We start from the raw sequence: 25811 nt of genomic DNA on the forward strand, positions 1-25811 counted from the left end.
TTTAACTTGATCAGGTGTTGCTGCCATTGCCAATGGTGTCTTCTTCATAAATTCATTCTCATGGTCAATATCATCACATGGTGGGTGAGTTTACCCTGATGGGTGTCTATTTTGCTAATCCATGTATAATGCAGGTCTGAGGATTTCCTGCAGGGCAGGTATGGTCTTGACAAATTCCCTCAATGTTTGCTTGTCTAGAACAGACTTAATTTCTTTTCTTTCTTTCTTTTTTTTTTTTAATAAGTTAGGCCTTTTTTATTTGTTTTTGTTTTTGTTTTTTTGGCCAGGGCAGGGTTTGAACCCACCACCTCCGGCATATGGGACCGGCGCCCTACTCCTTGAGCCACAGGCGCTGCCCCCAGACTTAATTTCTTTATTAAATGTGACATTTAGTTTTTCAGGATAAAAATTTCTATTTAATAATGTTGAAGATGTGGGCCCATTCCCTTCTGGCTTCTAAGTTTTCTGCTGCTAAGCCTGCTATTATCCTGATGGGTTTTTCCTTGTAGATCAGTTGCTGCTTACATCTAGCTGCTTGTAGCATTTTCTCTTTCATCTGGACTTTGGCCAGGTGGAATACTATGTCCTCTTTGGTATGAATCCTTCTAGAGTTTGAAGACCATCTTGTATCTGCATGGCTGGATCTCTGGCGGTACTAGGAAAGGTTTCCACAATAATACCTCAAATAGGTTGTCTATGCTTTTAGCACTTTCTTCTTCTCCCTTGTGGATTCCTGTAATTCATATGTTTGCTCACTTCACATGGTCCCATAGTCCCATGACTCTCTAAGTGATTGCTTTGCCTCTGTTGTTCTCTTCTGTACCTCTTTCAATGGTTGGATTAGCTCAAGAACCTTGTCTTAAGCTATTCATTCTTTTTTTTTTTTTTTTGAGATAGTCTCACTCTGTCACCCTGGGTTCGGTGCCATCGTGTTATAGTTCACAGCAACCTCAAACTCTTGGGCTTGAGCCATTCTCTTGCCTCAGATTTTCAATTTACAGTAGAGACAGGGTATTGCTCTTGCTCAGGCTGGTCTGGAACACCTGGGCTCAAGCAATCTACCCTCTTTGGGCTCCCGGAATGCTAGGAATACATGTGTGAGCCACTGAGCCCAGCCCCGATATTCTTTCTTCTCTTTAAGTCTAATCTATTGCTGAAACTTCCTGCTTTGCTTTGAAAATAACTGAATGACTCTTTCATTTCTTAAGTCCTATCATATCCTTTCTAATTTTGTCTTGTTCTTTAGTCATACTTTCATTAATTTCTTGAAATGTATTTTGGGTTTCTTTTTGTTTTCAACTTTCTCTTCAATTCCACTCATCTTCTTTGCCATTCCCATTCTGAATTCCATTTCTGTTATTTTTGACAATTTCCTTGGAGTTTGGAGTGAATGCTGTAGCTCCATTGTGATCACGGGGCAGGGGGTGGTGTAGATCTGTTTTGATTTTTCATATTTCCAGGATTCTCTCATGGGCGTCTCCTCTGAGACTTCTTATCTCAATTCAGTGCTAACAGATTTTCTGGACACCTGTTCTTTACTGGGAACTCTTGAGAAAACTGTAGGATGCTCATAATGAGAGCCGGTGAGACCCTCAACACTGAGGCTAGTGTTGTGGGGATTGCTCTACTTAGAGTCTTCCCACAGAGGTAACAAGCAGCAGCTGGATAACACTGTAATTCATTCCCAGGTTGTGGGCATTTGCTCAAAGCAGGTCACAGTGAGCAAGGTAGACCAAGGCAGGGGATTGCTAGAGCTCAGGAATTCGAGAGCAGCCTGAGCAAGAGTGAGACCCTGTCTCTCTACTAAAAATAGTTGGGTGTTGTGGCAGGCACCTGCACTCCTATCTACTCAGGAGACTGAGGCAAGAGGATCACTTGAGCCCCAGAATTTCATGATTCTGTGAGTTATGATGCCATGGCACTCTACCTAGGGTGACAAAGTGGGAATCTGTCTCACAAAAAACAAAAAACAAAAAAGCAGGTCACAGTGAGCTTCTGCCTTGAGGCCAGGCATTTCCGTTGGAACACTGGACTTCGGAGCACAGTTCTTCCAGGCCAGATTTGGTGGTGGAGGCTCTGGGGTGGGATTTTGGCATCTAGGTGCAGTGGCAGAATCTTGGGGATGGTGTCTCATTGCTTGTGAGTGTTCTGGGGGAGCAGGGGCAGATCCTGAGACCCTGATGTGATACCCTCAGAGCCAGGACAGAGAAGCCATAAGCAGAGCTTATAAGCATGTCCTCATGAATACAAGGGCTTATCTTATCAGTACGGAAGAACGCCATGAATGCATGGGCCAGGTAAGAGCTTGGTGAGGGGTGGAGTCAGCACAAGCCAGTAGGAGGCTGCTTCCGAGACACAGAGACCTGTCCTGTGGATGCATTTTGAGCCAGGCAGAGGTTGGTTCCAGCAACCTCTGGACTGCAGACCTCACCATTCCCCACTGAGAACCTGCTGAAGTGGTTGCCAAAAGCCTCTCAGGTCAGCCTCTGTTGTGCTCAGGTATGAAAGCCTCACAGGTGTACCTGGGAAGGAACATTAAGGAAAATCTCTGAGCAGGGCTTGTGAGCTAGAAGCAGGGCTGTGCAGATAGTGGGATGATCTGACTGGAAGGTGAGGTCAGGGCCAAGCGGGGAGGAGGCTGTTGGGGCCTGGTAGGATGCAATCAGGTCAAGCAAGCAGTTGGCTGTTCTGCAGGTAGAGGGGCTGGTGGATGTCAGGTTAAGCAGGCAGAAGTTAACTCAAGTGTCCCCGGAGCTATGGGATTCTCCATGCCTCATTCAGGAATTGCTGAAGTGGTCTCCCAAAGCTCCTCGGGTCAAAGCCTGGTGCGCACCCCACTCCCCCACCAACACACACACTCATGTGAGAGCCTCAGAGCTGAAACTGGGCAGGAGCCACAAGCCAAGCCTCTGAGCAGGGCTTCTGGACCAGAGCAGGGTGGTGTAGACAGAGAACTATACAGAGGACCGGGTCAGGGCCAAGCAAGCAGGAGGCAGATGGCACCTGAAGGGCAGACTCTGTGCACCCAGCACCCACCAAACTATGGCCCAAAGCCTGCCAGGTGGGCGCCTACTGCATTCGGGTCAATTCTTGTGCTCAGGTCCCGTTGTGGTCTAGGGGTAAAGGGCTCAGCTTCAAGTTCCAGGGTCCATTTCAGGGAAGCCACAAGTCAGTCCGCTGCCCCCCTCCAGCCTGGTGGAGACCGGAGGTGGTGCACCCATGGGTACAGGATGGCTTAGCTTTTGCCTGATCCCCACCGCACCTGTTGTCTGGTGCATTGGCTGTACACAGACTTCGGTCAGGTCCCCAGTCCCATAAGGTAAAAGGTCTGGTGTGGTGGTGGGAAGCGTCTTGCACTGAGCCAGCACTCACATTCTCCGATCTCGTTATATGTGTCCCCCCTTCACCTTCTGTTGCACACAAATGTCCTTTGCTTCTCAGCGATTTCACAATGCTGCATCAGAGAAGACTTATCCATATGTACGAAGTTGCCTGCACCTTTCTCTTCTTTCCTTGTGAGTGGCGTGCTGGGAGGCTGCCTCTACTCTGCCACTTTTTAAACCCACATTTTCTTTTTCTTAATCTTTTCTTTTTAAGCTTGTTAAATGATGTTCAAACTCCTGAAAATGGAAAGTAAACATAGGGATTAAAACAATGACATGAGGCTGGGCGCGTGGCTCACGTCTGTAATCCCAGCACTCTCAGAGACCCAGGCGGGTTGATTGCTTGAGTTCACTAGTTTGAGACCAGCCTGAGGAAGAATGAGACTCCATCTCTAAGAAAACACCAGGTGTTCTTGTGGGTGCAGCTACTCGGGAGGCTGAGGCAAAAGAATCATTGGAATCTAAGAGTTTGAGGTTACTGTGAGCTATGATGGCACATCACTCTACCAAGCGTGACAAAGTGAGACTTTGTCTCCAAAAATAATAAAATAAAATAAATGGCATGTATGTAGCATGTAAAACATTCAGAAAAGACGGTTTGGCTTGATTTTGTCAGTGTTCTTCATGATATATACTGCAAGTGGTACTGTTATTTGGTACAGTAAAATGTAATTACATTTGCACTGCACACATTCTTTTTGTCCAGACAGGGCGTCGCTCTGTTGTTCAGGCGACAGTGCAGTAGGGCAATCAGATCTCACTGTCACCCGAAGCTCCTGGGCTCAGACAACCCTGCCTCAGCCTCCTGTGTAGTTGGGATTGCAGGTGTGTGCCCCCATGCCCAACAAATGTTTTTTTTATTTTTTGTGGAGATGAGTTCCGACTATGCTGCCCAGGCTGATTTCAAATTCCTGGGCTCAAGCAGTCTCAAGTGATGTTGATTATTTTTTCATATACTTTTTGGTATTTCCCATGTCTTCTTTTGAGAAATGTCCATTCACATCTTTGCCCTATTTTTATTTTTATTTTTTGTGTGTGACAGAGTCTCATTCTGTAGGCATGGGTAGAATCCTGTGGTATCATAGTTCACAACAACCTCAATCTCTTGGGCTCAGGCTCCAAGAGCTGGGACTACAAGTGCCTGCCACTGTGTCTGACTAGTTTTTCTACTTTTAGTAGAGATGGGGTTTTGCTCTTGCTCAGGCTGGTCTTGAACTCCTGAAATCAAGCCATCCACCCACCTTGGCCTCTCAGAGTGCTAGTATTACAGGTGTCAGGCACCGTACCTAGCCCATTTGCCTATTTTTAAATTGTTCCTTTTTCTTGCTATTATTTGAATTTCTGATATGTTTTGTATATTAACACCTTGTCAGATATAGGGTTTGCAAATATTTTCTCCCATTCCACAGATTGTCCCTTCACTCTGTTGATTATTTCCTTTGTTGTGCCTAAACTTTACACTTTGATGTAATCACATTTGTCTCTTTTTGTTTTCATTGCCTGTGCTTTCAGGGACATATCCAAAAACTCATTGCCCAAACCAGTGTAATGGAGCTTTTCCCTTGTTTTTTTGGTGAGTAGTTTTGCAGTTTCAGGTCATATGTTAAAGTCAAGTCTTCAGCGTCGTCTTTGTGTTAATGCCGCCAGGAGTTGGGCTTTAACAGAAGTTTGCTGTTGCCACAATCACTGATACTCAGAATTTCCTGTTGCAATGGGCAGCAAAGTTTTCAAATTGTTCCAGTGACCTTGTTTTTATCTCACCTCTGGTTTCTGGGTCTCTCTGTTTATGCTGACCCTCAAAGAGAGTCTTTCTCCTGTAGCTGGTTCAACTAACACCTACTGTTTTATTAATAAACTAACACCCACTGTTTTATTAATATACAACAGTGTATATTGCTATACAAGAGGCTTAGTAGTTGGTCACAGGTTTTGGGGAAGGGGGAAGGAATCCTCTTTAATATCTAATTCAGGCCCACTCTTTAGAGCACACAATGAACCTGTGACTCAGAAGTGTGTCCTTAACACATTTCTCTACTCCTTATCTGGGACATCAATTTTGTTCAGGAATAGTGCCAAGTATTTTCTATGAATAAACCCATGTAAGAATTCCCTTTTATAATTGCATGGTAGATGGAGAACAGAGTAATCAGGTTTGCAGACTAGTGGTAGAGTTATCTACCAAAAGTCACATAACAAGAACTACGGGAGCTAGAACTAGAATTCCAGTCTGTCTGCGGGCAAAGTCCACGTTCTTGAGCTCTACAAATGTATTAGGAGAGAAGTAGTGATAGGGTAGGAGAAATAGAGAAAAGGAGGAGACGTGAAACAGATGGAGAGTGGCTAAGAAGAGAAAGAGAGAAGGAATAGGAAGAAATAGAGTTGAGGTGACACTTTGAGAAAGGAGAAAGGAAAGAAAAGAAATAGGATAGACAGAGTAAAAGATGGAAATAGAAGAGCTGGGAAATGAAGGGATGAGGGAAAAGGAGAAAGGAGAGAAGAAGGAAGAGAGGAAGAAGGGAAGAGGAATGAAGAATGATCCTCAAAATGATAAAAACATTATTCTTTTTTACTTTTCTGAGACAGAGTCTCACTGTGTAGCCCCAGGCTGGAGTGCAATGGTATCAGGCTAGCTCAAAGCAATCTCAATCTCCTGGGTTCAATGGATACTCTTGCCTTGGCCTCCCCAGCAGCTGAGACTGCATGCACCCACAATAACGCCCAGCTAGTTTTTCTATTTTTAGTAGAGACACAGTCTTGCTCTTGATCTCAAACACGGTCTTGTTCTTGAACTCCTTAACTAAAAGGACCCTCCTACCTTGGCATCCCAGAGTGCTAGGATTACAGGTGTGAGCCATCGTGCGCCACCAAAATGAAAAAAACATTCTTACAATAGATTGTTTCACAGGTCAAATTATATAATTCATTAATGTGTAAACTAAGTGTAAACAAACCTGGTTCTAAAGACAAATGGAACACGGGTATTTTAAATCCATATTGAAGAAACACAAAACTGGTTAATGTTTAATTTTATTGCATTATTGCTTAAATTGCAGGGGTTATTTTCTTGATCTAATAGAACAGAAAGTCATCATGACTTATCAGTTTTATGTAAGTGTGAACAAACAAGTTTACACAATAATCAATTGACCAAACAGGAGAGACATTCCATTTTGGAACAAGATTACCCTTAACCAGGCCTGTCAGGAAATATGCTTACAATGACTTCTTAGAAATTCCATGACAAGATTTTTTCTTTTGAGACCGAGTCTCACTTTGTCACTTTCAGTAGAGTGCTATGGCATCATAGCTCACAGCAACCTCAAATTCTTGGGCTCAAGAGATCCTCTTGACTAAGCCTTCTGAGTAGCTGGGACTACAAGTATCCACCACAACACCCAGCCACTTTTTAGAGACAGGGTCTCGCTCTTGCTCGGACTGGTCTTGACTCATGAGCTCAAGTAATCCGCCAGCCTCAGCCTCCCAGAGTGCTAGGATTATATGTGTGAGCCATCCCACCTGGCCTGTAAATTCTTTCTTTATTGCCATGTTTTAACAAGGAGATCAGAATCACTATTAACAATCCTTTCACTTTCCAATAGTAAAAATGACCCCTCTGCCAAATTCAGCCTCTATGTTAACAGACGAAGAGGGTCTTGACATCTGTCACTGTCAGCCAATATGCAGAGATGGGGATAGGTCCACCAAACTTGATTTGTTAGAAGTCCAGTATTCTAGAGAACAGTGACAGTAGCCTCTCCAAGACTGTTCTGTTCTACAACTTCCAAAGTTATAATTTTATTCATTAAGTTCAAAGTGAAGACCATGTTAACCCTCATATTAAGCAATAATCTGCAGAACCCATGACACCCAGTAAACAATAATCAGTATAACCCATGACCCAAAATAACATTCTAATTCAAAATTAATCTCCTAAATCAATCCACCTAAACTACTCAAGATAGGCATCTTTAGGGTGGGAGCTAAATTCACAAACCAGGAAGAATGGGAAACAGTGGGTGAAGGTCAGGCAGGACTTAAACTGACCAGACCAGCTGTGTCATGTCTATCCTAGCCTGACAGAATCCACGGTATTCTCACTAGACGTGTTTTCATCCCCTATTCCTATTACTGCATTTCATATCTATGAAATAGATTTTAAATGGAAATAATGGCTACAATTTATTGCACTTGTCCTGGGATTCAGCTTATGTGGGCAAAGAACAGGTTTTAAGTTATACTGGGAACAACATGCAGCACAGTTAATAAAGGACAACAAGGGACACATTACATACAATAACGAACAAAGATATCTGAGAATAATAAACTTCCCATCCCAACAACTGAAGCTTTTAACCCTTGTCTCTGCACAGTTCTGCAGTCCACTGGTCCAGCTTGAGGTTGCTGGGTCTTCTCAAAGGGATAAGGCTAGATGTAGGAATGATGTAATCCAAACAACTTGACCGCTATAGGGGTTGCAAGTAGGATGTCCCAGAGGTCATCCACTTACCCTTGAGTTTGTCAGGTCTTTCCCTTCAAGTCCTAAGGATAACCTGCTTATTGGCTGGAATGTATGTAGGCTTTAGGAAGCAGGGCAAGAGACTTTTTAAGCAATTCAGAGTGCGGTGGCAGAGTGCAGCTCAGGAGGTGGCTGGGCTTGCCATGACAGAGATCAAAGATCATCTGCTGGAGGCCTTGAAAAAATCAGGAAGGCCTCTTGGGTAGAGGGTCCAAGGCCAGCTGAGTAAGTTCCTTGGTCTGGGTGAGTCTGTTACTGGAATGCAGGATCTGGAAGATATATCTCAAAAACTACTCCAGGGTAAAAAAGCAAACAAAGGATGTTCAATCTGGCTTCTTCACACTGACAGGGATGAAGTTGGGGCTCTGTCCAGGGTAAAAGAATGAAACCATTTAGCAGTCATCTACAAATATCTATTAAGTTCTGGGTTTCAAGGCTAAGATTTGCATGATGAGAACATTAGCCTTCTTACTTATAGCCTTAGCACAGTTCTTAAGATAATACTTAGTTTTATGAGTCTCTATAAAACTGATCTTAAGTATGTATGCTTTTCCATTTGTTAACATCTTCATCTACTCTTACTGGAGTTAGATAATATCTCAAAGTAGTTTTGATTTGCATTTCTCTGATGATTAAAGATGATGAGCATTTTTTCATATGTTTGTAGACCATAAGCCTGTCTTCTTTTTTTAAATTATTTTTTATTAAATCATAACTTTGTACATTGATACATTTTGGGGGTTCAGGATACTGCTTCAATATACAATGTGAAATGCTTACATTGAACTAAGTAAGACATCCATCACAATTATTCTCATGTCTTAATAGTTTTGAAATGTACCATTGCATCATGCACATTAGGTGAGGTCCCCCCAGATACTGTCCTCCCATATCTCCTTTCCCATCTCCTCTCTCTCCTTTTCCTTTCTATGTTCTGGACTATAGTTATGTTTTGCCATTCATATGAGTGTGTAGGTGGTTATATGTTGATCTCATAGTAGTATTGAGTACATTGGATACTTTCCCCCCCATTCTTGAGATACTTTACTGAAAAGAATATGTTCCAGCTTCATCCAGGTAAACATAAAAGATATGAAGTCTCTATCTTTTTTATGGCTGCATAGTATTCCATGGTGTACATATACCACAATTTGTTAATCCATTCATGGGTTGATGGACACTTGGGCTGTTTCCATGTCTTGGCTATTATGAATTGGGCTGCAATAAACATTATGGTGCAAATGTCTTTGTTGTAAACTGATTTTTGATCATCTGGGTATATACCTAGTAGAGGAATTTCAGGATCAATCAGTGGGTCTACTTTTAGTTCCTTGAGTGTTCTCCAAACTTCTTTCCAAAAAGGTCGTATTACCTTGCATTCCCGCCAGCAGTGTAGAAGTGTTCCCTTCTCTCTGTATCCATGCCAACGTCTGTAGTTTTGGGATTTTGTGATGTGGGCTAATCTTATGGGAGTTAGATGATATCTCCAAGTGGTTTTGATTTGCATTTCTCTGATGATTAAGGATAATGAGCATTTTTCATGTGTTTGTAGACCATGCATCTGTCTTCATCAGAGAAGTTTCTGTTCAAGTCTCTTGCCCACAAAGAAATGGGGTTATTTATTCTTTCTTATTGATTGGTTTGAGTTCTCTGTAGATTCTAGTTATCAGACCTTTGTTGGAAGCATAACCTGCAAAAATCTTCTCCCATTCTGAAGGTTGTCTGTTTGCTTTACTTACTGTGCTCTTGGCTGTGCAAAAGCTTTTTAGTTTGATCAGATCCCAGTAATGTATTTTCGGTGTTGCTTCGATTGCCTGGGGGTCCTCCTCATAAAATATTCTCCCAGGCCTATTCCTTCAAGTGTTTTCCCTATGCTCTCTTCTAGTATTTTTATAGTTCCAGGTCTTAGGTTTAAATCTTTTATCCAGTACGAATCAATTTTTGTTAATGGTGAAAGGTGGGGGTCTAGTTTCAGTCTTGTACAGGTCGCCAGCCATTCACCCAACACCATTTGTTAAATAGGGAATCTTTCCCGCAATTTACGTTTTTGATAGGCTTATCAGAGATCAAATGACAATAAATGGCTGGGTTCATCTCTTGGTTCTCTATTCTGTTCCATACCTCTCCCTCTCTGTTTTTGTGCCAGTACCATGCTGTTTTGATCACTGTAGATTTATAGTATAGCCTGAAGTCTGGTAGCATGATTCCTCCTGCTTTGCTTTTATTTCTGAGTAATGTCTTGGCTATTCAAGGTTTTTCTGATTCCATCTAAAACAAAGTACAATTTTTTCCAGATCTTTAAAGTATGACAGTGGTGCTTTAATAGGCATTGCATTAAATTTGTATATTGCTTTGGGTAGTATGGACATTTTAACAATGTAGACTCTTCCAAGCCATGAGCATGGTATGTTTTTCCATTTGTTAACATCTTCAGCTATTTCCTTTCTCAGAGTTTCATAGTTCTCTTTATAAATATCTTTCACATTCTTTGTTAGGTAAATTCCCAAATATTTCATCTTCTTTGGCACTACTGTAAATAGTCCTTGAGTATTTTTTCAGCTTGACTATTGTTGGTATACATAAAAGCTAATGATTTGTAAATATTGATTTTGTATACTGAGACACTGCTGTATTTATTGATCACTTCTGAGAGTTTTGTAGTTGAGTCCCTGGGGTTTTCCAGGTCATAAAAGCAGCGCAAGTGCCCATCAACCCAGGAATAGACTAACAAATTGTGATATATGTATGCCATGGAATGTTATGTAGCCATAAAAAAGATGGAGACTTTACCTCTTTTATGGTTACATGGATAGTGCTGGATCATATTCTTCTTAGTAAAGTATCTCAAGAATAGAAGAAAAATATCCAATGTACTCAGTACTATTATGAACCCAATATATAATCACCCTCACTTTCATACAAATGATAAAACACAATTATAGCCCAGAAAGTAGAAGAGAAGAGGAGGGCGAGGGGAGGGTTGCGGGTGGCCAGGTAGAAGGAGGGTAATTGGTGGGACCTCACCTATTGTGCATCTTGCAAGGGGACATGTCAAATATTTTAAGAGTGGAGTATAAATGTCTTAACACAACAATTAAATTAATGAGGTGAAGGCTATGTTAACCAGTTTGATGTAAGCATTCCAAATTGTATGTAAAATCAGCACATTGTACCCCTTAAATGCCATATTGTACGTGGTTATGATCTAATTTAAAAAAAAGTTCCAGCAAAGCCAATTTTAAGAGAAAGAAAAGACTAGATGGCTAATAATTATTCTTATCGCGCTTTATGCAAATAGTCAGACCCAGTATGCTCAAAGTACAGTTTATTTTGGCAATTAAAATGACAATTCTGCTGTAACTTGTTTTTAGTAAAATGGGAAATTAGAGTGAGAAAAAAATGTCATTCAAAAATAAGAAACTGTGGCCCACCTGTATTAGATTCCAGCAGTGTGTGCAATGTGAGCTCAAAGAATGAGATATAGCTGTATAACTAAACTGAACTGTTAACAGGACTAAGAGAGTGTCCAAAGGATATAGAATCATGTACAGTAGTCAGATGTGCTCCAATCTGGTTTTCCTTCCTGCTTCTTAGCCCTGAGATAACATATAAAGTTTAAAATATTTTAATTACAAAGGGGACATTGAAAAAAAAAAGTTCAAAATATTTACTCCAAAGTACTTGGCTCAAACATATTTTTGGATGACTGCCCCAAAAGTAACGTTATAAGAGCTTGCTGAGAATACTTGTTCCAGTGTACAGACTATATGCCAACAGAAGTGTGGTTAGAGATTTGTCTCCGACTCTAAGGCTGATGGGAAAGAAACTGCAAAAGCCTTAAGGCTCAACAAAGATGATGTGGTGGCTACACTAGAGGGAATCTCTGCAGTATTAAATACTATCTGCTGTGTCTATGTAACTACCTCAGGAGAAATTAGAACCTAAATAAAAACTTCCCAGTAAGTGGTATGGCTACAACATGGCCTCACAAGTGGCCCCACATTTAACTGATTTTTAGGGCTATTCACTTGAATTAGCCCACATAACAAAATCCCAAAACTTTAGATGTTGGTGTGAATGTGGAGAGAAGGGAACACTTCTGCACTGCTGGTGGGAATGCAAACGAATACGTCCCTTCTGGAAAGAAGTTTGGAGAACACTTAGGGAACTAAAAGTAGACCTGCCATTTAATCCTGTAATTACTCTACTAGATATATACCCAGATGACCAAAAATCATTTTACAACATAGACATTTGCACAAGAATGTTTATTGCAGCCTAATTCATAATTTGTGAAACTTTTTATAAGGAATCTCAGGTTAGACTTGAAAGCCTCTCATGAGCCCAGCCTCTCTAATGGCTTCATCTATACCATTAGATACTTGTATGCATTGGGTGAATTCCTCTTCTCTTGAGGTCCCAAAGCAAATTATGATTCCCGGACCTCTCAGAAAATGACATTCTTTACTCACCACAGATCAGGAAATGTTATTGATGATGTATCTGGCCAATTTTTCCAACAGGCTTTTCATCGGCTTCATAAAGTCAACCTTAATTCCTTAACACAATCTGGACACTTCTGAAAACGTCATTCCAGTCAAAGCCTTGGTAAAATAACCCGTATCTTTTATTGTGTCCCATACAAGAAAACAGATTCTTATTGAACATAGGCAAACAAGTATGTTGTCAGAAATTAATAATACTTACAAATGGTTTTCAATTCCTGGAGAAATCAAGGAGAGAAAAAAAAGTTTCAAATTTTACATATATATACATACATTGCTGAAAGCTATAAATACTCAAAAGATGGAAAAGGGTTTTCTTGACTTCTAGAAAAGAGAACACAGAAAGAATTAGCAATGTTTTAAATTCAAGTCATGACAAATTAGTTCAGTCCTGTGTAATTAATTTCTGTTCTGTTTCAGCTTTCCTTTCTTTTTTTTTTTATTGTTAAATCGTAACTGTGTACATTAGTGCAATCAAGGGGTACAATGTGCTGGTTTCATATACAATCTGAAATATTCTCATCAAACTGTTTAAGATAGCCTTCATGGCATTTTCTTAGTTATTGTGTGTAGACATTTGGTTTCTGCATTTTGTAAGTTTCGCCTGTACCCATTCTAAGATGCACCGTAGGTGTGGCCCTACCAATTACTCTCCCTCCACCTTAACCTCCCCCCCTCCCCTTCCTGGGCCCTTTCCCCATATTCTTGTGCTATAGTTGGGTTATAGCCTTCTGTGAAACCTATAAATTAGCTTCATAGTAGGGCTGAGTACATTGGATACCTTTTCTTTCATTCCTGAGATACTTTGCTAAGAAGAATATGTTCCAGGGGCGGCGCCCATGGCTCAAGGAGTAGGGCGCCGGTCCCATATGCCGGAGGTGGTGGGTTTAAACCTAGCCCCGGCCAAAAACCAAAAAAAAAACAAAAAAAGAAGAAGAATATGTTCCAGCTCCATCCATGTAAACATGAAAGAGGTAAAGTCTCCATCTTTCTTTAAGGCTGCATAATATTCCATGGTATACATTTACCACAATTTGCTAGTCCATTCGTGGGTCGATGGGCACTTGGGCTTCTTCCATGACTTAGCAATTATGAATTGGGCTGCAATAAACATTCTGGTACAGATGTCTTTGTTATATTGTGATTTTTGGTCTTCTGGGTATAAACCTAGTAAAGGAATTATGGGATCGAATGGCAGGTCTATTTACAGGTCTCTAAGTATTCTCCAAACATCCTTCCAGAAGGAACGTATTAGTGTGCATTCCCACCGGCAGTGTAGAAGTGTGCCCTTTTCTCCACATCCACGCCAACATCTCTGGTTTGGGGATTTTGTTATGTGGGCTACTCTTACTGGGGTTAGGTGATATCTCAAAGCAGTTTTGATTTACATTTCTCTGATGATTAAGGATGATGAGCTTTTCATCATGTGTTTGTAGATCGTGCATCTGTCTTCTTTAGAGAAGTTTCTCTTCAAGTCCCTTGCCCACCCTGAGATGGGATCACTTGTTCTTTTCTTGCTAATACATTTGAGTTCTCTGTGGATTCTGGTTATTAGACCTTTTTCAAGATCTTTAAAATATGACAATGGAGCTTTAATAGGAATTGCTTTAAAATTATATATTGCTTTGGGTAGCATAGACATTTTAACAATGTTGATTCTTCCCAGCCAGGAGTATGGTATATTTTTCCATTTGTTAACATCTTCAGCTACTTCTTTTCTTAAAGTTTCATAGTTCTCTTTGTAGAGATGTGTCATGTCCTTTGTTAGGTATACTCCCAAATATTTCATCTTCTTTGGCACTACTGTGAAAAGAATAGAGTCCTTGACTGTTTTTTTCGGCTTGGTTATTGTTGGTATATATAAAGGCTACAGATTTAGGGGTTTTGATTTTGTAGCCTGAGACATTGCTGTATTCCTTGATCACTTCTAAAAGTTTTGTAGTAGAATCCCCAGCATTTTCCAGATATACGATCATATCATTTGCGAAGAGTGAACGTTTCATCTCTTCTGACCCTATGTGGATACCCTTGATCGCCTTTTCTTCCCTAATTGCAATGGCTAAAGCTTCCATTACAAAGTTAAAGAGCAATGGAGACAATGGGCAACCTTGCCTGGTTCCTGATCTAAATGGAAATGATTTCAATTTAACTCCATTCAATATGATATTGGCTGTGGGTTTGCTGTAGATGGCCTCTATTTGTTTAAGAAATGTCCCTTCTATACCAATTTTCTTATGTGTTCTCATGATGAAGGGATGCTGGATATTATCAAAAGCTTTTTCTGTGTCAATTGAGAGAATCATGTGGTCTTTATTTTTTAGTTTGTTTATGTGTTGAATTACATTTATAGATTTACGTATATTGAACCAGCCTTGAGACCCTGGGATAAATTCCACTTGGTCCTGGTGTATAATTTTTTTTGATGTGTTGCTGGATTCTGTTTGTTAGGATCTTATTAAGTATTTTTGCATCAATATTCATTAGTGATATTGGTCTATAATTTTGTTTTCTCGTTGGGTCTTTCCCTGGTTTGGGGATCAAGGTGATGTTTGCCTCCTAGAATGTGTTGGGTAATATTCCTTCTTTTTCTCTATTTTGGAAGAGATTTAGTAATATAGGTACTAGTTCTTCTTTAAAGGTTTGGTAGAATTCTGACATAAAGCCATCTGGTCCTGGGCTTTTCTTTTTAGGGAGATTTTGTATAGTTGATGCTATTTCAGAACTTGATATAGGCCTGTTCAACATTTCCACTTCATTCTGGCTACGTCTTGGTAGGTGGTGTACTTCCAGGTATTGTCAATTTCTTTCACATTTTCAGATCTCTGAGAGTAGAGTTTCTTGTAATGTTCATTAAGGATTTTTTGAATTTCTGAGGGGTCTGTTGTTATTTCATCGTTACCATTTCTGATTGATGAAATTAGAGATTTTACTCTCTTTTTCCTGGTTAGTTTGGCCAAAGATTTATCTATTTTATTGATCTTTTCAAAAAACCAACTTTTGGATTTATTGATCTGTTGTATAATTCTTTTGTTTTCAATTTCATTTAATTCTGCTCTGATTTTGGTTATTTCTTTTCTTCTGCTGGGTTTGGGGTTGGAATGTTCTTCCTTCTCCATTTGCTTGAGATGTCCCATTAAGTTATTAACTTCCTCTCTTTCCGTTTTCTTGAGGAAGGCCTACAGTGGTACAAATTTCCCTCTTAGGACTGCCTTTTCAGTATCTCAGAGGTTCCAATAATTCGTGTCTTCATTGTTGTTTTGTTCCAAAAATGTGGTGATTTCCTTCTTAACCTCATCTATAACCCATCTATTCATCAGCATAAGGTTGTTTAGCTTCCATGTTTTTGTATGGGTATGCAGATTCCTGTTGTTACTGAGTTCAACTTTTATTCCATGATGGTCTGAGAAGATGCAAGAAATAATTTCTATTTTTTTTAAGTTTGCTGAGGTTAGATTTGTGGCCTAGGATGTGGTCGATTTTGGAGTATGTTCTGTGGGCTGATGAGAAGAATGTGTATTCAGTTTTGTTGGGATGAAATGTTCTGTAGATATCTGTTAAGTCCAGATATTCAATGGTTAAGTTTAAATGTAAAATTTCTTTGCTTAGCTTCTTTTTGGAGGATCTATCCAGCACTGCTAAAGGGGTGTTAAAATCTCTAACTACTATGGAACTTGAGGAAATCAAGTTGCTCATGTCTGTTAGAGTTTCTCTTATAAATTGAGGTGCATTCTGGTTGGGTGCATAAATGTTAATAATGGAAATCTCATCATATTGAGTATTACCTTTAACAAATATGAAGTGTCCATCCTTATCCTTCCTTATTTTGGTTGATTTAAAGCCTATTGCGTCTGCGACTAGGATTGCAATGCCTGCTTTTTTCTGCTTTCCATTTGCCTGGAGTATACATGACCATCCCTTCACCTTGAGTCTATATTTGTCTTTTAATGTAAGATGCGATTCTTGTATGCAGCAGATATCTGGCTTGAGTTTTTGTATCTAGTCAGCCAACCTGTGCCTTTTTAGAGGTCAATTTAAACCATTCACATTAATTGAGAATATTGATAAGCTTTTTGAGAGTCCGGTGGACATTTTTAATCCTTTTGCGACTGTGGAAGTTGGAATTTGATCAAAATTTTCTGGGTGGGTTTACTTTTGTGGTGGAGGATTACGCTGGTCTTTGTGAAGGATAGGTCTAAGAATATCCTGGAGAGCTGGTGTAGTTATGGCAAATATCTTCAACAGACACACTTTACATAATTAATCTTTTTTTTTTTTTTTTTTTGCAGTTTTTGGCTGGGGCTGGGTTTGAACCCACCACCTCTGGCTTATGGGGCCAGTGACCTACTCCTTTGAGCCACAGGCGCTGCCCTACATAATTAATCTCAATAGCATGTGGGAAAATAATTAGGAAGTGATGGGCTTTGAGTATTTGTTACTTTCTTCCAAAAGAAAATAATGCATTCAATTTTGGTTTACATAATTTTCACATAACTACTGAACATTTAATAATCTGCTCTTGAATAAGCTCCACTATGCCACTGCTCCTCACCTACAAGTTCTGCATTTAGCCTCCTTGAGGCTCCTGTCCTAGAAAGAAGGCAACTTATGAAGAACATGGCCTAGTACTACAATTTAACATATGCACATTGGTGTGACCCTCTGAGTTGTCAGAGGCATCTTTTGACTGAGGTTGGCGTCTTAGTTCATTCGATGTTGCTATAAAGCAATAATGGAGGCTGGGTAACTTATAAGGAAGAGTACTTGGCTCTCAATCTTCAGGCTGTACAGGAAGCACGATGCCAGCATCTGCTTCTGGGAAGGGCTTTAGCTTCTTCCACTCGTGGCAGAAGGCAAAATGGAGCCAACATGTGCAGAGACCACATGGTGAGAGAGGAAGTAAAGGGGAAGGGTAGGAAGGTACCAGGTTCTTTTTATTAACAAGCACTCAAGCAACTACCAGAGCAAGAGCTCACTCATTAGCTTGAGGAGGGCACCAAGCCATTCATGAGGGATGTGCCCCACGACACAAAAATCTCACATGAAATCTCATCTCCAACAACAGGGAATAAATTTTAACATCAAGTTTGGGGCCACAAGCATCCTAACTATAGCAGGTGGTAAATGGGTAGCTCAGCCACTTCTCCAGGATCAATCACCCCATAATTCAGCAGGTAAAGGGGCCTGCTCCATCTCCAACCAGTGTCTATCTATGCTGCCCGGTTGTTAAATATATTTATTATCATCACTTGCAAGTTCTAAATCCATACATTTATCCTCTTTCCAAAGAATCTTGCAATGTCTCCCACCTGATAATCTGTATTCCATGATGGGATTGGAAGTACCACTGCATTCTGAATTTAAAATGTTCTCAGAAACCCTGGACTAAAAACATTTGAGAAACTCAGAACTAAAATGTTTCTTTTAAGATCTCTTTAAGATCTGACATGCCATAGCTCTTGGCTGACACCCTAACCTAAAGTTTGAGAGTGAGAGAAGTTGGGGTAGGTATAAGCACTAGGAAGACTTCCCAATGGACATATAAGATGATGGAATTAAATTACATTGACACTCAGAAAGTGTGGCAAATAACAAAGCATTATTCTCATTCTAAGCCACTAAGTTCTCAGTTGTTTTGTTATGCAGTGTTCAATAACTAACACACAGGTATTTTAATAGGTGTAATAGAGGACAGCTAATTTTTTGGTTAAGGAGAGAAAGAGGTCAACCTTCCCTCTTGAATAACTTTCAGTTGTTAAACATGATAGTCACTTTTCTATATTAAATAAATATACAGGTGGTACTCAGACATAGTAAAACAATATACCTTTATTCAGATGGGAAGATTATAGGTTATATATCATCCTCCAGATAAAGTAGTGTCTTTCCTGATGCATCCATGCCCAGAAAATTTAAATCCCAGGGTGTTCAGATTTTGTGTAAGCTGATCTCCCAGAACCTATTTAGGCAGAATCTGGTGCCCAGAATACAACCCTTTGGCCTGTTACCACCATGGAGCTGGGAGAAGCCTTGACCATCTTTCTGGAACTCTGCTTGTCTTGCCTGATCATCCTTTTTGCCTGGAAACGAATCAAAAAGGGAGGAAAGCTGCCCCCAGGTCCCACACCAATACCTTTCCTGGGGAACCTGCTACAAGTTCACCCTGATGCCACATTTCAGTCTTTCATGAAGGTGAGTCTCTTCTCTTATGGTTGGAAGGAAATAATGCTGGATACACATGGAATCTCATGACATATCAAAAATAGACTCTTAGAAACACAGACTTGCCAAACCTTAGCATCGTTAAATTCTAGAATCATAAAATTTGGAAGCAAAAATTCCTAGAGCATTGAAATAAGACTCTCACAAATTTAAGGACTACAGAGACCCTTGACCCCAGGTTGTCTTAGAACTTTGAGACTTAGTGTCATGAAATTGAAACATTCGAGAAATTTACCATTTCAGGGAGAAGCATGAGTCTTGGAATACTTCTAATCCTGGTTTAATATTTAAATATGAGGTATCTAATTCTTTCAGGAATTGTTGGTGGGTTCTTGCCCAAGATCACAGGACCCAAGATTTCTGTGCCCCTTTCCCAGTAGTAGTATTTCCAAGCCCAGAGGTTAGCTTTATTCATTATTCCCACATTTATATCACCCTGAAGTCTCCATCGTCTAAAACCCTTGATTGGTCTACATTTGGTATTCCGATTAACACCTCCTTTTGTGTCTTCCTTCACTCCCAGCTCAGGGAGAAATATGGCCCCGTGTTCACTGTGTACCTGGGACCTCGGCCAGTAGTGGTGTTATGTGGACATGAAGCAGTGAAGGAAGCTCTGGTAGACCAAGGAGATGAGTTCAGTGGCCGTGGAGAATTGGCTATAATAGAGCGAAACTTCCAAGGTCATGGTGGGTAGCAACAACAATGAAAATAGAAATGATTATAATGTACTCCTTATGTTCCAAGTTCTTTGATATTTGCTCTACATGAATTATTGCAGCATCTCCTTTTGGAGAGCTATTAATATTATACTATATTGTAAGTGAAAAGTCTGTGGATAAGAACAGTTAGGTTATGTTACACAGTAAGTGGTGCATCCACTTTTTTTGAACCTACACCATCTGTCTCTAGAGTCTTTTCTGGGTCACTTCTGTTCTTTCTATTCTTAGATTACTGCCTGATATTCTTTCTGTAGCCCCTAAAACCCTGATAGCCAAGGTTACTTTTCTTTTTTTTTTTTTTTTTTCTGAGACAGAGTCTCACTATGTCACCCTCGGTAGAGTGCTGTGGCGTCACAGCTCACGGCAACCTCCAACTCTTGGGCTTAAGAGATTCTCTTGCCTCAGCCTCCCAAGTAGCTGGGACTACGGGTGTCTGCCACAACGCCCAGCTATTTTGTTGTTGTTCTTGTTGTTTCAGTTGTCATTGTTTAGCTGTCCTGGGCCAGATTTGAACCCACCAGCCTGGGTGTATGTGGCCTTCACCCTATCCACTGAGCTATGGGCACTGCCCCCAGTGTTACTTTTCATCTCCGTACACACATGCACATACCTGACTCATATGTCCCTTGTCCCCTCATTAGGTAGACTCATTTCTCCAATACAAGCATCTCTAAATGCCCAGATCCTTCAGTTTCAAGCAGGCTCACTCCATTCTTTCCATCCTTTCATCTACCTATCCCTGTACCTTTTCTTCCTAATGTCCACTGATACAAAAATTCATTGAAAACTCATTTATTAATTATTCATCTATACAAACATCTTTTATTCAGTTATCTACACATCTATCAATTAACGTTCTCTTTCTCTAGCCATCATTTCATCCATCCATTCATTAACCCATGCATCATTCATACATACATTAGTGGATATTGACTGAAATTATTTTGGTGGACTGGTGAATAAAAGAAAGTTTATGACATGAATGTCTGATGGTGGTTGGATGGATGAAAGACTTCATAGCTGGGTGAAACTTTAATGGATCGATGATTTGAAATAGATAAATGATGGCTGGAAAGAAAGATTTAATTGTAATGCATTAGCATGAGATTGTAATCAATGCATACGTTTGGTAATTTTGAAATATTTCTTCCCACATGGTAACCCTTTTTCTTTAGATATATTGATGTAGAAGTGTGAGCTTCTGTGTACACATATGTACGTGTGTCTAGAGAATCCAAGTGTTATTCACAAACATTAGTATCTGATTTTATATTACTCTAGATACATTCTATGCTTACCTCCTTCCAGCTTCCATGCATTTATCCATTTACTTATTTATTCATTCATTCAGTTCCATGTCTGCTTCTTGTAAGAATTCTCTTTGATGTCCTCCATCACTCCTAAAGAGATTCCCTTTTCTCCCACCTCAGTCTAGTCTGGTTTTGAGGATCCTGCAGGGAGGGAATATTAGTCTCTTCATTGAGCCTGGAGGATTGGGAGGGACTTCCTTGACAATAGTATCTAGAGGTTTCATAATCTGTCTCCATCATTGTCTAGCACAAAGTTAAACACAGGAAGGGGAGGGGAGGCAGAAGCCTGACACTAAGATCCCTGCAGGTGTTGTTATGGCCAATGGAGATAGATGGAAGATTCTCAGACGCTTCTCTCTGACCATCCTTCGAGACTTTGGGATGGGTAAGCGGAGCATTGAGGAGAGGATCCAGGAAGAGGCCGGCTACCTACTGGAGGAATTGCGGAAGACCAAGGGTAAGGAGGCCACAAGGGGGCAGACGCTAGGTGACTGGTGGTTACAGAAAGCCCAGTCATGAGGAGATGGGCCTTGGGGGAAGAAAGGTCTGGCATGGGAGAGGATAGAAAATATTAAGGATTCACTGTGATTTCTGGTGAGGTTTTGTGTTAAAAGTTAACATGGGCCAGGCACGGTGGCTCACACCTGTAATCCTGGCACTCAGAAAGGCAAAAGTCAGAGGATCATTTAAGCTCAGGAGTTGGAGACCAGCCTTCGCAAGAGTGGGACCCTGTCTCTATTAAAAATAGAAAAATTATGGGCGGCGCCTGTGGCTCAGTCTGTAAGGCGCCGGCCCCATATACCGAGGGTGGCGGGTTCAAACCCGGCCCCGGCCGAACTGCAACAAAAAAGTAGCCGGGCGTTGTGGCGGGTGCCTGTAGTCCCAGCTACTTGGGAGGCTGAGGCAAGAGAATCCCGTAAGCCCAGGAGTTGGAGGTTGCTGTGAGCTGTGTGATGCCATGGCACTCTACCTAGGGCCATAAAGTGAAACTCTGTCTCTACACACACACACAAAAAAAAAAAACAGAAAAATTAGCAGGGCATGGTGATTTGTCTGTAGTCTCAGCTACTCAAAAGGCTGAAGCAGGGGAATACCTTGAGCCTAGGAGTTTGAGGCTGTTGTAAGCTACAATGACACCCTGCACTTGAGCCAAAGAGACAGAGAAAAAATGTGAACATGGAAGACATGTAGAGACATGTCCAGAAATATTAATCAATGGATCTCACAAAGTCTGTGAGCTCCTGATATCATATGCATATTTTATACCCCTTTCTGGAGACAGGATCAAATTTCATTATATTATATAAAGACACATATGGCAGGTGTAGTGGCTTACTTCTGTAATCCTAGGTCTGTGGGAGGCTGAGATAGAAGAATCACTTGAGCTCAGGAGCTCATGACCAGCTTCAGCAAGAATGAGACCCCATCTCTATGAAAAAGAGAAAAATTAGGCAGGCGTTGTGATGGGCAACTGTACTCCCAGTTACTTGGAGACTGAAGCAGAAGGATCACTTGAATCCAAGAGATTGAGGTTGCTGTGAGCTAGGCTGATGCCATGGCACTCTAGCCTGCACAAGACAGTAAGACTCTGTCTCACAAAAGCACAAACAAACAAACAGCACAAACACAAAAGTAAAACCAAAAAAAAGGACATAAAATAAAATGTTCCATCTTCACCATTTCTAAATGTGCAGTTCAACAGTATTGAGTATATTCATTGCTGTGATAGAAATCTTTAGAACTTTTCCATCTTGAGAATATGAAGCTTTATAATCATCTTATTATATTTTAAAGAAGTCCAGCCCCACCAAAAAAATAAAGCATGGAAACACGATGCCTTCAGAGAAAAGAACAGAGGCTGAGAAATATAGAGCTAAATAGATAAGAAATAGAAAGAGACATTTCTCTAAATCAGAGGTCCCTCACCTAAACAGGGTCTATATAAAGGCCACACATGTCCACATTCCCACAGCAATTTGTTGTGAAACTTTAAATTGGTGAATATGTGTGTTGTTCCAGAGAAATTACCTCCAAATCCTCTGATGTGACTAGCAGCCTGTTTTACACATGGTGGAGCTGAGGCCTAGGGAAGGATTTTCTTAATAGCCCAAATGTCAATCAGTGGTAGAGCTACCCAGAATTCAGGCATTCTTTTCTTTTTAGTTTGCCTTTTACCATCACTTCTTTTCACAAATACATGACTCTCCAAAATCCATATACGTAAGCAATGAGGACAAAACATAACTATTAAGCTCTGCCAGCATTTCTTGAGTGCTTACTATATGCCAGGCACATTTTGCGGGGAAGCATTTTATGTGCATAGTTATAGTGAATCCTTGTGAACAAATGAAGTGGTTCCTAAACCAATTTGCAGATTGGGAAATCTAGATTCAAAATACAAAAATGAAGTACCTCACACATGCTATTAAGAAACACAGCCGGGCTCAAATCCATGACGGAATGATTCCACACCCCTTCTTCCTAATCAATGCTTCCAACACAATTTCTATCACCCAGGTGCCCCCATCGAACCCACCTTCTTCCTGAGCCGCACCGTCTCCAATGTCATCAGTTCTGTTGTCTTTGGAAGTCGCTTCGACTATGAGGATAAGCAGTTCCTGCACCTGCTGCAGCTGATGAATGAGAATTTCTTTGAGTTCAGCACACCCTGGACACAGGTGCCACCTAGCCACCTCTCCACCCATGCCACCAACAACAGTTGACTAAGCGCTTCTTATACCCTGCTCAATCCTCCCACAATTGTGGGAGGCGAGTACAGTAGTTCCCCCATCCCCACAGGATATGTTCCAAGACACCCAGGGGATACCTGAAACTGTGGATAGTACCAAATCCCCCACATATTAAATTTTTCCTAAACATGCCTGTCTATGATAAAGTTTATCAAGTATAATATACTCTAATGAAAGGTACATGAATGTGCTAGTTCTCTGTCTCTCTGTCATTTATTGTATGTAGTATTTTCAGACCTCAGTTGACTGAGGGTAAATGAAATGGTGGAAAGTGAAGCCACAGTAAGGGGGAACCAATGCTTATTGGACTGTATGTCCAAGAAGCAAAAGGGCATCAGTCACTTCCTGGACCCAGCACCAGATGTTGAGCCCAGCTGTCTGATTCCACTCAGGCCCTGGTGCTGACCACTGACAAATCCCCTTTGCCGGTTCCCACAGCTATACAACATGTTTCCTGGAATCATGCAATATTTGCCAGGAAGACATAATCGCATCTACTACCTGACAGAGGAGCTCAAGGACTTTGTTGCTTCCAAGGTCAAGATCAACGAAGCATCCCTTGACCCCCAAAACCCACGGGACTTCATTGACTGCTTCCTCATCAAGATGCACCAGGTGCCTCCTCCCCTTCCCGAATCCTTCCTTCTCACCTCCTCCCTCTCAACTGCCTGCACCGTTAAACCCATCTACAAATGTGGGAAAAGACCAAGTTATTATTTCAAATAGATCACTTATATCTGCAGTTGAATTCTAGAAAGTGTAAAAGTATGAGTTCTTATACCTTTAAAAGGTATAAGAGGCTGAGTGCAGTGGCTGATGCCTGTAATCCTAGCACTCTAGGAGGCCAAGGTGGATGGATTGGTTGAGCTCAGCAGTTCAAGACCAGCCTGAGCAAGAGCAAGATACTGTCTTTAAAAATATCCAGGGCTTGTGGCAGGGGCCTGTAGTCTCAGATCCTTGGGAGGCTGAGGCAAGAGGATCACTTAAGCCCAAAAGTTTGAGGTTGCTGTGAATTATGGTGCCATGGCACTCTACCAAAGGTGACAAAGTAAGACTCTGCCTCAAAAAAAAAAAAAATTAAATTAAATAAATACTGAATGTAGAAATTTTAGGAAAATAGAAACTTAAAATCTAACACTTTTCTAATCATTTGTGCCATAGCATTACAACAGTAGCCTTTTTAGAATATTAAAATTTGGAAAAGATACAAGTTTTAAGTCTTGAAACTGAAGAGTTTTAAATTAAAAGGCTAAAGGCTTAGAGATGTACACATTTAGAAACTTAATACATCAGTATCATCAATTCTTAGAGTTTTATAAATTTATATTTTTCTACCATATAATAGAACATTAAGCATTTGGAAGTTGATGATCATATACACAAATGTCCCAAAACTTTCCAATCTTCCAAGGCATGCAATGTTCTTCTCCCCTCATTTTCCCCATTATTCACCCCACACTGCCTCTGCCTTGCTGTTCCTCTGTCACACCAGGAACATTTCTGCCTCAGCACCTTTGCCCCAGCTGTTGCTTCTCCCACACACTCATAGTTTACCCGTCTATGCCTCCCCACACACAGGGAGAAAATAAGAAGATCAAGGCAGAAGACAATGACTCTATGTACTATCCCCCTTCACTTTTAGGATCAAAACAATCCCCACACAGAATTCAACCACAAGAACTTGGTCCTCACCACTCTGAACCTCCTCTTTGCTGGCACAGAGACTGTGAGCTCCACCCTGCGCTATGGATTCTTGCTTCTGATGAAGTATCCTGAGGTGGAAGGTGAGTGTCCACCCTGGGCTGCTTATCTGGTACCTCCCGCTCTCATCAGAAGGAAGATGTAACGCGAAAACTTAGAATCCCACGGTCTGCGAATCTTCACTCTTTAGATCCTCAGGACACAGAGTCTCAAAATCTCTAAGTAATGGGCATTATTTCACTGACTGTCCTACCAAAATCAAACAGAGTCCATCTCCCTCAAGTCACGTGTTGGTCAGGTTTGGGACGCCCTTTAATGTAATGTCCCACTTGGAGTCTGCATTTCCTTCCCATGGCTGCTGTAACAAATCACCACAGATTCATTATCTCACACTTCAGAAGTTCAAATAGACTTTCACTAGGTTGAACCCCAGTTAGAAGTTGACGCCTTCCCTTTCTCAGAGCTGCATTCCTTGTACACGTTCTACAGAGTCCATGACTCTTTCCTTCAGCTTCAAAGCCATTAGCACGACATCTTCAAACCTGACTCTGCTTCTGTTGTCACACCTCCTTTTCTAACTCTGATCCTCCTGCCACTCTTTTATACAGGTACAGATTATTAATATAGGGCCAACCTGAGTAAACCAGGTCATTTCAGGATCATTTCAGGATCCTTAGTTTAATGTCATCTGCAAAGTACCTTTTGTAT

General features: G+C 40.9%; 1 protein-coding gene across 3 annotated transcripts in view; it reads left to right on the forward strand.

The window, feature by feature from the left end:
* The first annotated feature begins 2114 nt into the window (after positions 1-2114).
* Positions 2115-25811, forward strand: part of LOC128596719 (cytochrome P450 2G1-like) — a 28947-nt gene continuing 5250 nt past the window's right edge. Inside the window, exons 1-7 of one of the 3 annotated variants that reach the window (XM_053606373.1) lie at positions 2115-2297; positions 18369-18593; positions 19147-19309; positions 20960-21109; positions 23170-23330; positions 23841-24017; positions 25045-25186. In XM_053606373.1, the coding sequence (XP_053462348.1) occupies positions 2241-2297; positions 18369-18593; positions 19147-19309; positions 20960-21109; positions 23170-23330; positions 23841-24017; positions 25045-25186 (1075 nt within the window). In that variant the 5' untranslated portion in view covers positions 2115-2240. Of the gene's footprint in view, positions 2298-2336; positions 2500-18368; positions 18594-19146; positions 19310-20959; positions 21110-23169; positions 23331-23840; positions 24018-25044; positions 25187-25811 lie in introns of those variants that run through there. The other 2 variants (XM_053606375.1, XM_053606374.1) reach the window with 2 other exon arrangements.

This window comes from Nycticebus coucang, chromosome 10 (assembly GCF_027406575.1).
Source record: "Nycticebus coucang isolate mNycCou1 chromosome 10, mNycCou1.pri, whole genome shotgun sequence".
NCBI classification, from domain to species: Eukaryota; Metazoa; Chordata; class Mammalia; order Primates; family Lorisidae; genus Nycticebus; species Nycticebus coucang.